Below are 13921 nucleotides of genomic sequence, written 5' to 3'. Positions count from 1 at the left end.
TGGTATCTCTCATGATTTTATTTGTTTAGTTTGGTCAAGAGGGTCACGACTGATTAAATAATAATATGTAGGTTGCATTTGATATGGTGTCAGGAATCTTCAAAACCAGCTTAAAACGTTTTTTATTTTTGTCGCATTACGTATTAGTTCCCCGGCTTCGTTCATGTCGTCTCGGATATGGGTGAATATGGTATCGAAGCTACAGTACATTTACGCCATCTTTCGACAGAAATATAATATTGTTAGAACGCCCTTTGACGTTGATCATTATTTCTATCGCCATCTACTCGAGAGTAGGCCAAAGGTATGGTGCAATATTTTCGAGCGATGGCACCATAACCTTTGGCCTACATTCGAGGAGATGGCGTTAATTTCAATATTTAACAAATTAACGATATCCAATATTTAATAATTATTGTATATCAGTGAACGAATAAGGATCAAAGTCAAATGGCGTTCTAACAGTTTTAATCTTCTGTCGAAAGTTGACAGTAAATTTACAGTGGTTACATAATTTACTTTAGTCTGTTCGAGATCCTGAATACGGTGAAAAATAAAGATAGATTTTGAATACGATGAAAAATAAAGATACTACTCCTAAAAATACGTGTGATACCTCATTAGATTCGTCATGATGTCTAAAAAAATGTATTCGAAGCGTGTGCTAATACCCAAAAATATCCAAAGTTATGAACAAAAAAAGGGGAGAAAAAGTAGTTATTTTTTCTTTCCCTAATATCTCTAAAAGTATCAGTATTTAAGAAACCAAGATTAATATTATAAAAGAGAAGGATATTTCCAATCAAACATTCCATACTAGCAGAACTTACTACTTACTAATACTTTTAAAATTTATCTTAAAGTAAGTAATTTTTTCAACAAGTTAGGCAATTGTTAATGAACAACATTTTCTCAAAATGCCTTCTTTGTAGAAAACGAAAAAAAATGTAAAAATAACCATTGTAAAATTTTCCCGCTTTCTAGAACCCTTCTCATATACCGGGTGTGGCCTGTAACATGAGCAAATAATTAAAACATAGATTGTGCTCCTCAAACGGTGACACTTCTGTTCAACAACTTTTAAAAATTATGAAGTATTTAGACTCCCTATTTTTCATACAAAATAAATATTATCTTCAATGGATGCCATCACCACGCCATATCATTGTGATTGAAGTTGCTTTTCATGCCTTAAACAACAAAATTCGCAATACATTGCGTCTTAGAATAAACTTTAAAGTGTATAAAAATCAAACTACAAGTTATTTTTAAAAGTCGCTGAACAAATGTTGGTCAGTATGAGGAGTACAGCCTACAGTATAATTTTTTGGTCATATTACAGGCCACACCCGGTATATGCTTAATAAGATCACATTATAAAAGTTTTCATAAAGTTTGCTTAAAATAAGTTTTAGAATAACATAGAAAATTGATGAAAAACGAAAAATCAAGGTAAAATTGTAAAATATTAAACAATGTTATAATATAACCAAACTATTTTTTTTTCAGAACTCTTATAACGTGATCTTATTAACCATGTATATGAGAAGGGCTCTAGAAAGCGAAAAAAATTTATGAAGGTTATTTATATATTTTTTGTCGTTTTCAATAAAGAAGGAACTTTGAGAAAAATTTGCTAAATAAAAATTGCCTAACTTGTTGAAAAAACTATTTTAAGGTTTATTTTTACAAGTATTACATTTGTTGACATGTTTTAAAAACACGATATTTTTTTTTAATTTTTAATGAATATTGAATACCTTTAAAATTATATTTAATGTAAGTAATCGCATTTTCACGCCGCGCGCGTTTCCCGAAAATGAGGTGCGGAGGGCTGTGTTCAGCGTTGAAAAAAAAGTACAAATAATGGAGATACATTTCTGCAAGTATGAAATGTTTCATTGGAAATATCCTCCTCTTTTATAATATTAAGTTTGGTTTCTTAAATATTAATACTTTTTGAGATATTGGGGAAATAAAAAGTATCTATTTTTTCCCCCTTTTTTGTTTATATAATACAATATTACTACCTACTAAATATAAAATATAAATACAATTTATCAGTCAGTAAGATCCAAGAAAACTATACTCATCCTTTTCTTTTGGGTGCTAGTACCTACTAAGTTGCCTCCAGAATCTCGCGAACTAAATTGACAGGTCAATGTGCACAAATGATACCACAGTTTGGCCAGTGCTGTTCATATCGATATTTTCAAAAAAGTTTGAATTAGAGAATATCGCGAGAATTCACCGCTGGCGGCGCTACTGTTGCGCGGTCAGTTAAAATGTATCTTTAAGTAATTTAAGTTATTTTACAAATGTTACTTGGTATTTCGAAAATTGTGCAATTTTATAGTAAAAGACAAGAATATTGGATACACATATTGTAGGTAATTAAATAAATATTTTATTATATTTATTTTAATTTATTTGTTAGGAAAACTGAGCTAGAGTAACAAGTAGTAGGTGATAACATAGAAACAGTGATTTTGGCTCAAAATACAAAAAAAGGCCGACCCAGATGGGGGAAATAAGATAAGATAAGATTTCTCATTTTTTTTGTGTAGTGTGGACGTAAAAATTAAATCGTCTCGGTGATCCCTATTGCTTCGATTGTAATTATTGTAAAGAAGACCTGTCCCTAAACTGGACATTCAAGTTGACAATTAGATCAGAATTTAAATACAGTTAAGAATTTAAATAGACCAAAAAAAGTCTGCAGCAATTTTGATAGCCCATGCAGTGCAAGTATTATTTTAAATGACAAACTTCTAATGAAAGTATGCCGTAACAGTTGCACTCCGTGGGCTATCAAAATCGCTGCAGAGTTTTCTTGGTCTAACCTTAATTATCGATCAATCTCATCACCGGCCACATTGTATAAAATTAAATCACCAATTTAAGATTTATGGCGACCACCGCGAGCTCTTGAAATGAACAACTTGCCCTGCCTACTAAAATTGAAATTTGTCAGTTTCGCATCCGCACCTCCTGATTTGATCGGTAACGTCACAATCTTACAATCGAATCAACCACTTTTCTCGTCACATTCATACAAATTGAAATCGTTTGTGACCCCTTTATAATTATGAATTTATGACATGGGTAGTAAGTGTAATATCTTACTTATCGATATCATTTTATCGACATACCCCTGACTATTTTTTCTTTGCTATTCCTGGTATCATTTTATTTGTCAAGCTCATGTCAATTTAGTTCGCGAGTTTCTGGAGGCAACAGACAAAGATAGTATGATTCTCTCTGTCTATGATTGAAATGAGACAGTCCTTTGACAAACTACAGGAATTGCATGTGTAGAGTCTGTGCGGAAAGAGAAGAGTCGTGGAATGTATGGGCCCCAATACATTTCACGACTCTTCTCTTTCCGAACAAACTCTAAAAGTAATGTATGGCTAGCCTAAAATAAAATTATCTAACTATTATAGATAGAGAATAGTAATATGTAAATACTCTTTGGCCCTGAACCACAGCTCAGAACAAAACTTCAAAACTGTCACAAGTGTCATTTGCACGTCCAGTCTTCTATCGTAAATTTACCGTAAATGTGGATGTAATCTATTTATTTTGTGTATCTAAATGGTAGATGTAGACCGATCCGTTTCATGTCTATATAATGATATATGTTTATTGTAGGTAATAATTATAAGGCATGCCGAAGGCGTTGGTGGTGGTTGTGTTGTGTGCGCTGTGTGAAGTGCACGCGCGCTATGCGTTCTTCCGCTCGATAGGGCGCGACGCCTCTGCACGGCGCATCTTCGGCGGCATGGAGGTACCTATTACCTATCAGCGCAATAAGGCCGCTGTGAAGAACACCGCCAATATTACATTTTTGGTTCGTTGGGAGGACCATTATAGGGCATCAACTCCCGTATTTGTAGTATACGTATTTTGCTCAGAAACGAAGAGCTATAGGTACGAGTACGCTCCTTCCGATCTTTTGTAACTAGAGTATGTCTACAAACACAAGAGCAACGAAAGATCTTGTAGACGGTCGACTTACTTGATACAGATGTAAATATACCTTGTTAGGGTTCCGTAGCCAAATGGCAAAAAACGGAACCCTTATAGATTCCTCATGTCTGTCTGTCTGTCTGTCTGTCTGTCTGTCTGTCCGTCCGTATGTCACAGCCACTTTTTTCCGAAACTATAAGAACTATACTGTTGAAACTTGGTAAGTAAATGTATTCTGTGAACCGCATTAAGATTTTCACACAAATATAGAAAAAAACAATAAATTTTGGGGGTCCCCCATACTTGAGAACTGAAACTTAAAAATCTTTTTTCATCAAATCCATACGTGTGGGGTGTCTATGGATATATGTTCAAAAATGATATTGAGGTTTATAATATCATTTTTTTCTAAACTGAATAGTTTGCGCGAGAGACATTTCCAAAGTGGTAAAATGTGTCCCCCCCCCCCGGTAACTTCTAAAATAAGAGAATGATAAAACTAAAAAAAATATATGATATACATTACCATGCATGAAATACTTACGATGTAAAAAATTGTAAGTAACTGTTACGAGACCAATAGTAGTTTGTTTTACAAGGGATCAAAATGATATATTTCCGTCAAGGGCGTACATTGAATCCTGAATGAAGCGATGTATTCTACAATAGTATAAAGTAGAATCCTGAGCGTAATGAGGGATTCAAGTGTTAACGCCCAAGAGGAAATAATAAGTTAAAAAAATAATGTGTAAATAATTAAAAATAGTGTGCTAGAACAGAAAAGTGTTACTTTGATCCCTCCTAGCAGGGAAGAAAAAGCTAGCCCTTTTCTGAATAGATGATGTGAAAAAAATGAAAATATATATCTTTGCTATAATATGTATGTAATTGTTACATAACATTTGTAGTAATTTATTTTTCATATGTGTTTTTCAACAAATAGACACGTCAAGATTGTTTACACTTTTTCTTATGCTAAAAAAACGAGGTAGGTAGGTATAGTAAACAATCTTTTTTGTATTAATTTGTATACAATCGTATTTACTCAGAAACGTTCGCATTTGTTATGCTAAGTACATCGGTCAAGCTCAGTACTTTTCATGCTGAGAGTAACTGAAATAGCATAACCCGTTCGTGCTTTTCCGTAAAAATACGATGGTGAAGGATTATTCACTACATCTGTATTAGACGGTCTTCCCCACAATGACCTTAAGGGACGTCTGCAACTTGTATTATTTTTATTTAGGTACGTATTCAAGTTTGCCAACACGAGTTAAACATATTTAAACTTATTAAAAATGTGACAATAAAAACAAATTCACGAGTATTCACCCAATGACAGACAAACCCAACATGCATTGTATGCATTGAAAGTAATTGCATTGCATGGGAACTGCACGCCGACGTTGCAGTTGTTGGAGTGCAGTCGGCATGCAGTGCCCATACAAACAGAAGTCGGGTTGCAGTCAGTCTGTATCGACCCTATCTCAGCAACATAACTGTCTAATTAGTGTGGGGTCTCTCCGTGTTATGATTACTCGTACTTATACGTAACGTTGTGTTGTAGGGGCCCGGGCGCGTACCCGACTATGCCCGTGTAACGTGTTGTGTGTTGTGCGCAGGCCCCGGCGGGCGCGTACCCGGGCGCGTGCGCGCTGCTGGACGCGTCGCTGGCGCCGCGCTGCTCGTGCGCCGTGCTGGCGGCGCGCTGGGCGCTCACGGCGGCGCACTGCGCGAAGCCTCACGTCGCCTACGTGCAGTTTAATGGACGGGATCGCTCCGACTCCAATCTGGCGACTGTAAAGCTCATCTATGCACACCCTGGGTAACTCGACATCGTCTTTTTTTTAAAATTATATATTATTTTTTATCGATATATATATTATTATATTTTTAGGGTTGTTGGCAAAAAATGGAACCCTTATGGATTCGTCATGTCTATCTGTCTGTCTGTCCGTCCGTACCTATGTCACAGCCACTTTTTTCCGAAACTATAAGAACTATTGGTACTGTTGAAACTTGGTAAGTAGATGTATTCTGTGAACCGCATTAAGATTTTCACACATAAATAGAAAAAAAAACAATAAATTTTCGGGGTTCCCCATATTTACTTAGAACTGAAACTCAATTTTTTTTTTTCTTCAAACCCATACATGTGTATCTATGGATAGGTCTTGAAAAATGATATTGAGGTTTCTAATATAATTTTTTTCTAAACTGAATAGTTTGCGCGAGAGACACTTCCAAAGAGGTAAAATGTGTCCCCCCCCCTATAACTTCTAAAATAAGAGAATGATAAAACTAAAAATATATATAATGATGTACAGTCACCTGCAATTATATGTTACACAACAAAGGCCGCAAAAATATCTGACACGATCTTATTTGTAGACTCATAAGAGCGTGTCACATATTTTTGCTGCCTTTAAAGAGTAACATATTATTGCTGGTGACTGTACATTACCATGCAAACTTTTACCGAAAATTGGTTTGAACGAGATCTAGTAAGTAGTTTTTTTTTAATACGTCATAAACATATTTGTATGTGACTGTTTGTTTCCTAAATAAATTAAAAAAAAAATTGTTAACCGCCATTTTATTATGTTACTTACTGCTACGGAACCCTTCATGGGCGATCCCGACACGCACTTGGCCGTTTTTTTTACTTTTGGTTAGTGATTCCGGTAGATAATAACGTTAAAAAAATAATTTCTTGTTTTTTTTTGTTTCATTATTTCAATAAAAAAACCTGTGGTTTTTAAATGCCCACTGCCCGTTACGGACGGTGGCTTAAGGAGTAGTTTTAAGGGTTAGTCGCTTCTTTACATATTAATCGATGAAATAATAAAATCACAACGTAATAAGAAAATACTGCCATTTATCCGTGTAGGTATACATTAGTAAACAGCAGACACAACAGCGGCAGTTACTAAAAATGAATACCTGTTTAAAATAGTGAATATTGTACTAGAAGGGTTCATTAATAGTAATAATCTTACCTTTAATTTTCATGTAAACTCCTTGCAGGGCAGTGGTCACATATAGACTACTTGTACGTGCCCCAAACGAGCAGAGGTTACATATGGACCACAAACTTTAAGAGCAAATATTTTACTAAAAAACAAAAACTGTGATAATTTATGATTTACTACACACATTATTTAATATTCAACCAAAAAAAAATACAACATAAAGCACTTTCTGTATTTTTTATCGGCATAACACACATTTATATCGAGAAGAACGTACAAAAACGGAACTTGACACTGTGAACTGTGAACTTGACAACTAAAATGTCATAGAAATTTGTTTGACACCTCCCATTTTTTTGCGTACGGAAATCGCCCACTTTCAGCCCACTTTATAGACTTTACGGTAATGACATTTTGTGATCGTTGTCTTTTCTCTGCTCGTCAAAAAATAATCATTTGCTACGTGGTAGTTATAGATAAGACACGTAAGGGTTCTAATGCTTTTATTTATTTGACTCAAAATGCATACATTGTAAATGTGGGTACACTAACAATAAACTAACATAGTAAATGTTAATTTGGGTTTCTATTGTGGCTTAGGTTCTGTTGAGTGGAGTTGAATGTGTTCAGGTTCGAGGCCGTGGTGAGGGACATGGGCGAGGGCCCGGACGTGGTGACGCTGGAGCACGACCTGGGGCTGGTGCGCACGCGCGGCGACATGTTGCTCTCCTCCTACTCGTACTTCCCCGTCCCCCGCGCGCCGCGCACCGACGGAGACATCGTGCGTGACTTGAAGCTGTACCAAATTGACGATCTGCTAGATAAGGATATTGATGTGAGATGGGTGTTGTTTAACTAGGTATAAGTGGTTGGTGCAACGAGCCTTAATTTAAGAATTTACCCGTAATAAATAAGCTCGCCAATTACCTACTCCGGGTTGGAGGGAACGTATGATTTAGTGTACAGTCTCTAATTGTCCAAAAATAAAAATAAAATTTAATTAAAAAATATAAACAACACACTAAATATTTTAGAGTTGTAAAAGTCTCGTAAGTGTCCGTCTCCAAGACTTGAATTCTTATATTAAATTAAGACAAGAAATTAAGATATTATTCGGCCAATGTTTTTATGACGAGATGCTTATTTCGGCCATCGCCTCCCTCAACCTTCATTCGGGAAAGTAGCGACCAAAACAAAAAAGACAAAGCAAACTGGCTGCTGAGGTGCTGTGGGGGGTGCTGAATTCAATTATGTTCTCAATGTGATAAATTAATTCAGCACCCCCGGTTTATACGAATACGATACCAAAGACGGCCTAGTAGTTTCACTGTGAACAAATTTACGCAATGTAGGCAATTATTAAACAAATCATTTGCACAAGGTGAGGTCTAAATCGAAAAAAGTCGTATACCGTCCCCTTAAGTGTTTACCGCTTAACTTTCTAGATTCTGGGCTATGGTATGACGGAGGCGAAACCGGCGGGCGAGCGACTGCGGGAGGTGCGGCTGAAGCTGGCTACGTGCGGGCGCGAGGGCTGGCGGCATTGCGCCTGCGCGGTCGGCGCGGTCAGCGGCGTGTGCTCCGGCGACTCGGGCGGGCCCGTGCTCTACAACGGCACGCAGGTACGTGCTCCAGCCCGCGCGCCGGCGCCGGCGGGCCTCGTGCGGGCGCGAGGGCTGGCGGCATCGCGCCTGCGCGGTCGGCGCGGTCAGCGGCGTGTGCTCCAGCGACTCGGGCGGGCCCGTGCTCTACAACGGCACGCAGGCACGTGCTCCAGCCCGCGCGCCGGCGCCGGCGGGCCTCGTGCGGGCGCGAGGGCTGGCGGCATCGCGCCTGCGCGGTCGGCGCGGTCAGCGGCGTGTGCTCCGGCGACTCGGGCGGGCCCGTGCTCTACAACGGCACGCAGGCACGTGCTCCAGCCCGCGCGCCGGCGCCGGCGGGCCTCGTGCGGGCGCGAGGGCTGGCGGCATCGCGCCTGCGCGGTCGGCGCGGTCAGCGGCGTGTGCTCCGGCGACTCGGGCGGGCCCGTGCTCTACAACGGCACGCAGGCACGTGCTCCAGCCCGCGCGCCGGCGCCGGCGGGCCTCGTGCGGGCGCGAGGGCTGGCGGCATCGCGCCTGCGCGGTCGGCGCGGTCAGCGGCGTGTGCTCCGGCGACTCGGGCGGGCCCGTGCTCTACAACGGCACGCAGGCACGTGCTCCAGCCCGCGCGCCGGCGCCGGCGGGCCTCGTGCGGGCGCGAGGGCTGGCGGCATCGCGCCTGCGCGGTCGGCGCGGTCAGCGGCGTGTGCTCCGGCGACTCGGGCGGGCCCGTGCTCTACAACGGCACGCAGGTACGTGCTCCAGCCCGCGCGCCGGCGCTGGCGGGCCTCGTGCGGGCGCGAGGGCTGGCGGCATCGCGCCTGCGCGGTCGGCGCGGTCAGCGGCGTGTGCTCCGGCGACTCGGGCGGGCCCGTGCTCTACAATGGCACGCAGGTACGTGCTCCTGTTTGCGCGCCAGCGCCGGCGGCGGGCCTCGTGCGTACCCAATGTATGATGAGGTTTATATTAGCAAGAACTTGCATTTTTCATTATATCGCGGTATCTGATCAGAAATATTAATTATCATCGAACTTTTTAATGCAGTTTACCTTAATAGTCGACAATGTAACGTAAGCCTCACTTATGAATAAGGGTAAACAATCTTAACGAGTCTTTTTATTGAATAACCATATACATATAAATATAAGCCACCGCAAATATGTAACAATTTGTATAGCATAATTGTTAAAAATATGTGTGTGTTGTAGATCGGCGTGATGTCGATGGGCCCGGTGGAGTGCGGCGCGCCGGCGCCGCTCGGCGGGCAGGCCTCGGCGGCGGCCGTCTCCGTGTTCACGATGCTCCGGCCGTACGCCGAGCTCATCAACTCCACCATCTACGACGTGGACACAGCGATGCGCATGCGCGAAGTGGCGCGCGCGGCGGCCAGGAGACGCAGGGCCGTGCAAGTGGTATATGCGGCGTCGCTGCTACTCTGCAGGTACGACGCTGGTATCCCTGTTGACGCCCTCATTGACCCCGCCATCGATTCTACGGCGGGGACGCAGCGCTACGCACGCGCTAAGCGGCGCGCCCTACAGGGTGGCATGTGCGGCGTCGTCGCTTCTAATCTGCTCTACTCGAGTATCGTGCTAACTATATGTACCTAAGCATACTTGATGCTGGCTGTACGTATTACATAACCCTGTATAACTTGCGCCTGTAGACGCCACTATTTTTGGGTTTCTTATAAACAAAGAAGGAGGTAGATAATTATTTTATGAATCAGAAGTACCTACTGATTTTTTCATCGAACGAAGGTACAGTCAGCCAAGAAAGTGGTCTACCACTTTTCGACTCTATCATCTGATTGATAGAGTCAAGAAAGTGGTCTACTACTTTTCGACTCTATCATCTCATTGATAGAGTCAAAAAGTGGTAGACCACTTTCTTGGCTTACCGTACTGTAAGGATGGGACCCAGGACAGTAGTAAAACACAGGAGTGATTATGTTACTTATACCTACATTCCATAATTTATATATTCCATAATTTTTAGGAGTTTAAGTCATATACTTGACTACCCTACCCTCCCGCCGCCCAGAGACCTACTCAAAGGTCTCCGACGAAGTAGTGGTTCCGGCCCAAGCATAGTTACACTTTTAACTTATACGCGCCCAATGACCTTTTAAAAGGTCTACGATGTTAACCTGTCATAAAAATTCTAATTTACCGCGTATTTTTTGTCACATGATCGGTCACTTTTGAAGTAATATTCAAAATTCATAACAATGACGAGGGATCGAGGAAGTGGTAGTGGTAAGGTAATCGAAGACTTCCTTGGCTTAGCTATCTCGGCAGATTCCCTGCGTATTTTTGTTGTAAATGATGTCTAACATGTTCGTCTTTATTTTACTACATTATTTTATTTACTTTTGATCAATATTCAATTATTCATGTAAATACAAGAATTAGCAATTGGAAGACCTATAGGAAGGTATGTGGGTACAGTTGCCTCCAGAAACTCGCGAAGTAAATTGACATGAGTTTGACAAATAAAATGATACCAGGAATAGCAAAGAAAAAATAGTCAGGGGTATATGTCGATAAAATGATATCGATAAGTAAGATGCACTTACTACCCGTGATAGTTATACGAGTAAAGGGGTCACAAACGATTTCGATTTGTATGAATGTGACGAGAAAAGTGGTTGATTCGATTGTAAGATTGTTACCAATCAAATCAGGGGGTGCGGATGTGAAACTGACAAATTTCAATGTTAAGACGAAACCGGAGCTGAGTTTTAAATATTTTAGGTAAATATATACTCATCTCGCTAACGGAAGCGGCTCATAAACCTAGTGCGATAAGGACAAGGCGAAAAATCCTGCGTAAAAATCTCAAAAATCGAGGTTTCGTACTCGACTGTTTAGTGTTTACTCCTCCAAAACTTAACCAATTAAATGATTATGATATTATCTGTGCCCGACCGTTTTGCTTTTTTGGCTAATTGATAACAGTTTTGAATACTACGCCTCTCATTGCGGCATAGTCAATGAGGCCATTTTGGCCATTTTTGAAAGGCTCTAGCGCCTCAAAAAAAACAAAAATATCAAAAAAAGCAGAACGGTCCGACACATATATTGACAATATTAATCGGTGTTGAAAAAATCATTACTCTAGCATCAAAACCCACGGAGGAAACAGTCGAGTACGTTTGTATGGAGATATGACCACTCCTGTTGTCTCTTAATATGCAGGTTTGGGGGCAAGTTGTTTATATCAAGAGCTCGCGGTTGTCGCCATAAATCTAAAATTGGTGTTTTAATTTTATACAATGTGACCGGTAGATGAGATTGATCGATAATTAAAGTTAGACCAAGAAAAGTCTGCAGCGATTTTGATAGCCCACGCAGTGCAACTGTTATTTAATACGTCGTAATTTTATAGAATTTTGACGTTTAAAATAATACTTGCACTGCGTGGGCTGTTAAATTCGCTGCAGTCTTTTTTTGGTCTGACTGTATTTGAATTCTGACCTAATTGTCAACTTGAATGTCCAGTTTATGGACTGGTCTTCTTTACAATCGAAGCAATAGGGATCACCGAGACGATTTAATTTTTACGTCCACACCACACAAAATAAATGAGAAATCTTACGAGTATCTTATTTCCCCGTCTGGGTCGGCCTTATTTGTATTTTGAGCTAAAATCACTGTTTCTATGTTATCACCCACAACTTGTTACTCTAGCTGTAAGTTTTCCTAACAAATAAAATAAAATAAATATAATAAAATATTTATTTAATTACCTACAATATCTTTATCCAAAATCCTTGTGTCTATTATTATTAAATTGAACAATTTTCGAAATACCAAGTAACATTTGTAAAATAATTTAAATGACTTAAAGATACATTTTAACTGAACGCGCAACAGTAGCGCCGCTAGCGGTGAATTCTCGCGTCATTCTCTAATTCAAACTTTTTTGAAAATATCGATATGAACAGCACTGGCCACACTGTGGTATCATTTGTGCACATTGACCTGTCAATTTAGTTCGCGAGATTCTGGAGGCAACCTTAGTTAATATATTTAACGTTTTTTATTATCGGTCTACGGGCTTTAACCGCTATATTGGTTGGTTTGCAATGGATATGCTGTTCGTTTAGCGATTGAACTTAAGAAAGTATTTTATTTTTTATGTTTTTTTGGAAATTTTGAGTTTTATTTTGGCAAAAAAATTAATAAAATCATAAATTCAATTAAGATGGTCGTAATTAGTACCTATAGGATTTTGCCCGCGGTTCCCCTATTTTTATGGAAATAAATCGATATTCTCGAGTTTAGTGCTATAGTTAGATTATTTTCCCGGTTTATTAGATTTCCATTGCTTGTGTAGAATTGAATACTCACTGTATTATTATATTATTGTTAGCATGTGGTAGGTAATTTTTTTTTATAAATATTTTACATGAAATGCGTTATTTAATTCTGATATATTTAAAATATGTTACAAAAGCGGGGTAAATCAAAGTAATGGTACATTAATTATTTGAATAAATTCAGAAACACACAATATAAGAAAAACAACTTTGTTGAGGTAGCGGCCCAGAGTCCATTTAAAAAAGACGTCGAATTTCGGTGTTTCTTTGGTTCCTTAGCCTTTTCCTTACGATGCTAAAAAATCTCACATCATACACTAGAAGAAACTACGAACATCTTCCAAGAATAGTGCCAACCATACCTTCAACACAAAAAAACAAAGATAAACTTGCTGTGCGCCGATTAACGACTTGCTAAGGCTCGAAAATCATTTGTTGGTCAGGCAGTACTTTTCTACAACAAAATTCCTAGTCATGGAATAAATTGGCCAGATATTAAATTTCAAAAAAATGTGAAACATAAATTAGGTACTTAATAGAAAAATTGTAGATACTGTCAATTATTTGGATGAAAAAGATGTATGGAAAAATTGTTTTTTTTTTTTTATTATTATTTTTTTTTTATTGAGGACATCTTACACAGATCAACCTAGCCCCAAACTAAGCAAAGCTTGTACTATGGGTGCTAGGCGACGACACACACACTTAATTTTATTTGCTAATTTTATTGTATTAGATAGTTAAGTAATTACCTAGGTATTGTAATAGTTTTAAGGAATATATGTGCAATAATTGACGAACATAATGTATACCTACCTACATGGCAAAATAAAATAAAATATTGAAAAATTGATATTGAAATTTAAATTCCGACATGTCAGAAGCCGCTGTTGCTCGAAGCATCAAATCAAAATGAGAAGCGGACTCTAAAATTTTAATATCGTTATTACTTTACTTACCCACAGGAGCTTATAACCGCCAGCCCGACTCGCCATGCACTCACGCAGTCTCCAGCCATCCCGTCCTGTCCTGATGTCTCCTGTCCTGAAGTCTACTTTTGTTTCATGATGTCA

The 13921-nt window shown here is 39.4% G+C and overlaps 1 protein-coding gene across 1 annotated transcript; it reads left to right on the top strand.

Annotated features, from left to right (window-relative positions):
* The first annotated feature begins 3670 nt into the window (after positions 1-3670).
* On the top strand, positions 3671-13912 carry LOC134678143 (uncharacterized). Its single transcript, XM_063536593.1, has 7 exons — positions 3671-3790; positions 5595-5797; positions 7575-7779; positions 8390-9084; positions 9135-9276; positions 9733-9965; positions 13814-13912. The coding sequence occupies exons 1-7, from the start codon at positions 3671-3673 to the stop codon at positions 13821-13823; spliced, it is 1608 nt and encodes a 535-aa protein (XP_063392663.1). The 3' UTR covers positions 13824-13912.
* The last annotated feature ends 9 nt before the right edge of the window (positions 13913-13921 follow it).

The sequence above is a fragment of the Cydia fagiglandana genome, chromosome Z (assembly GCF_963556715.1).
Source record: "Cydia fagiglandana chromosome Z, ilCydFagi1.1, whole genome shotgun sequence".
Lineage (NCBI taxonomy): Eukaryota > Metazoa > Arthropoda > Insecta > Lepidoptera > Tortricidae > Cydia > Cydia fagiglandana.
This window is presented reverse-complemented; position numbering and strand designations above follow the sequence as displayed.

Excerpts from the sequence above, each read along its gene's own strand:
- LOC134678143 (XM_063536593.1), top strand. The coding sequence starts at position 3,671 with ATGCCGAAGGCGTTGGTGGTGGTTGTGTTGTGTGCGCTGTGTGAAGTG. Across the intron at positions 9,085-9,134 it reads CGCGGTCGGCGCGGTCAGCG|GCACGTGCTCCAGCCCGCGC; the intron begins GCGTGTGCTCCG and ends AACGGCACGCAG. Across the intron at positions 9,277-9,732 it reads TGCTCTACAACGGCACGCAG|ATCGGCGTGATGTCGATGGG; the intron begins GTACGTGCTCCA and ends TGTGTGTTGTAG.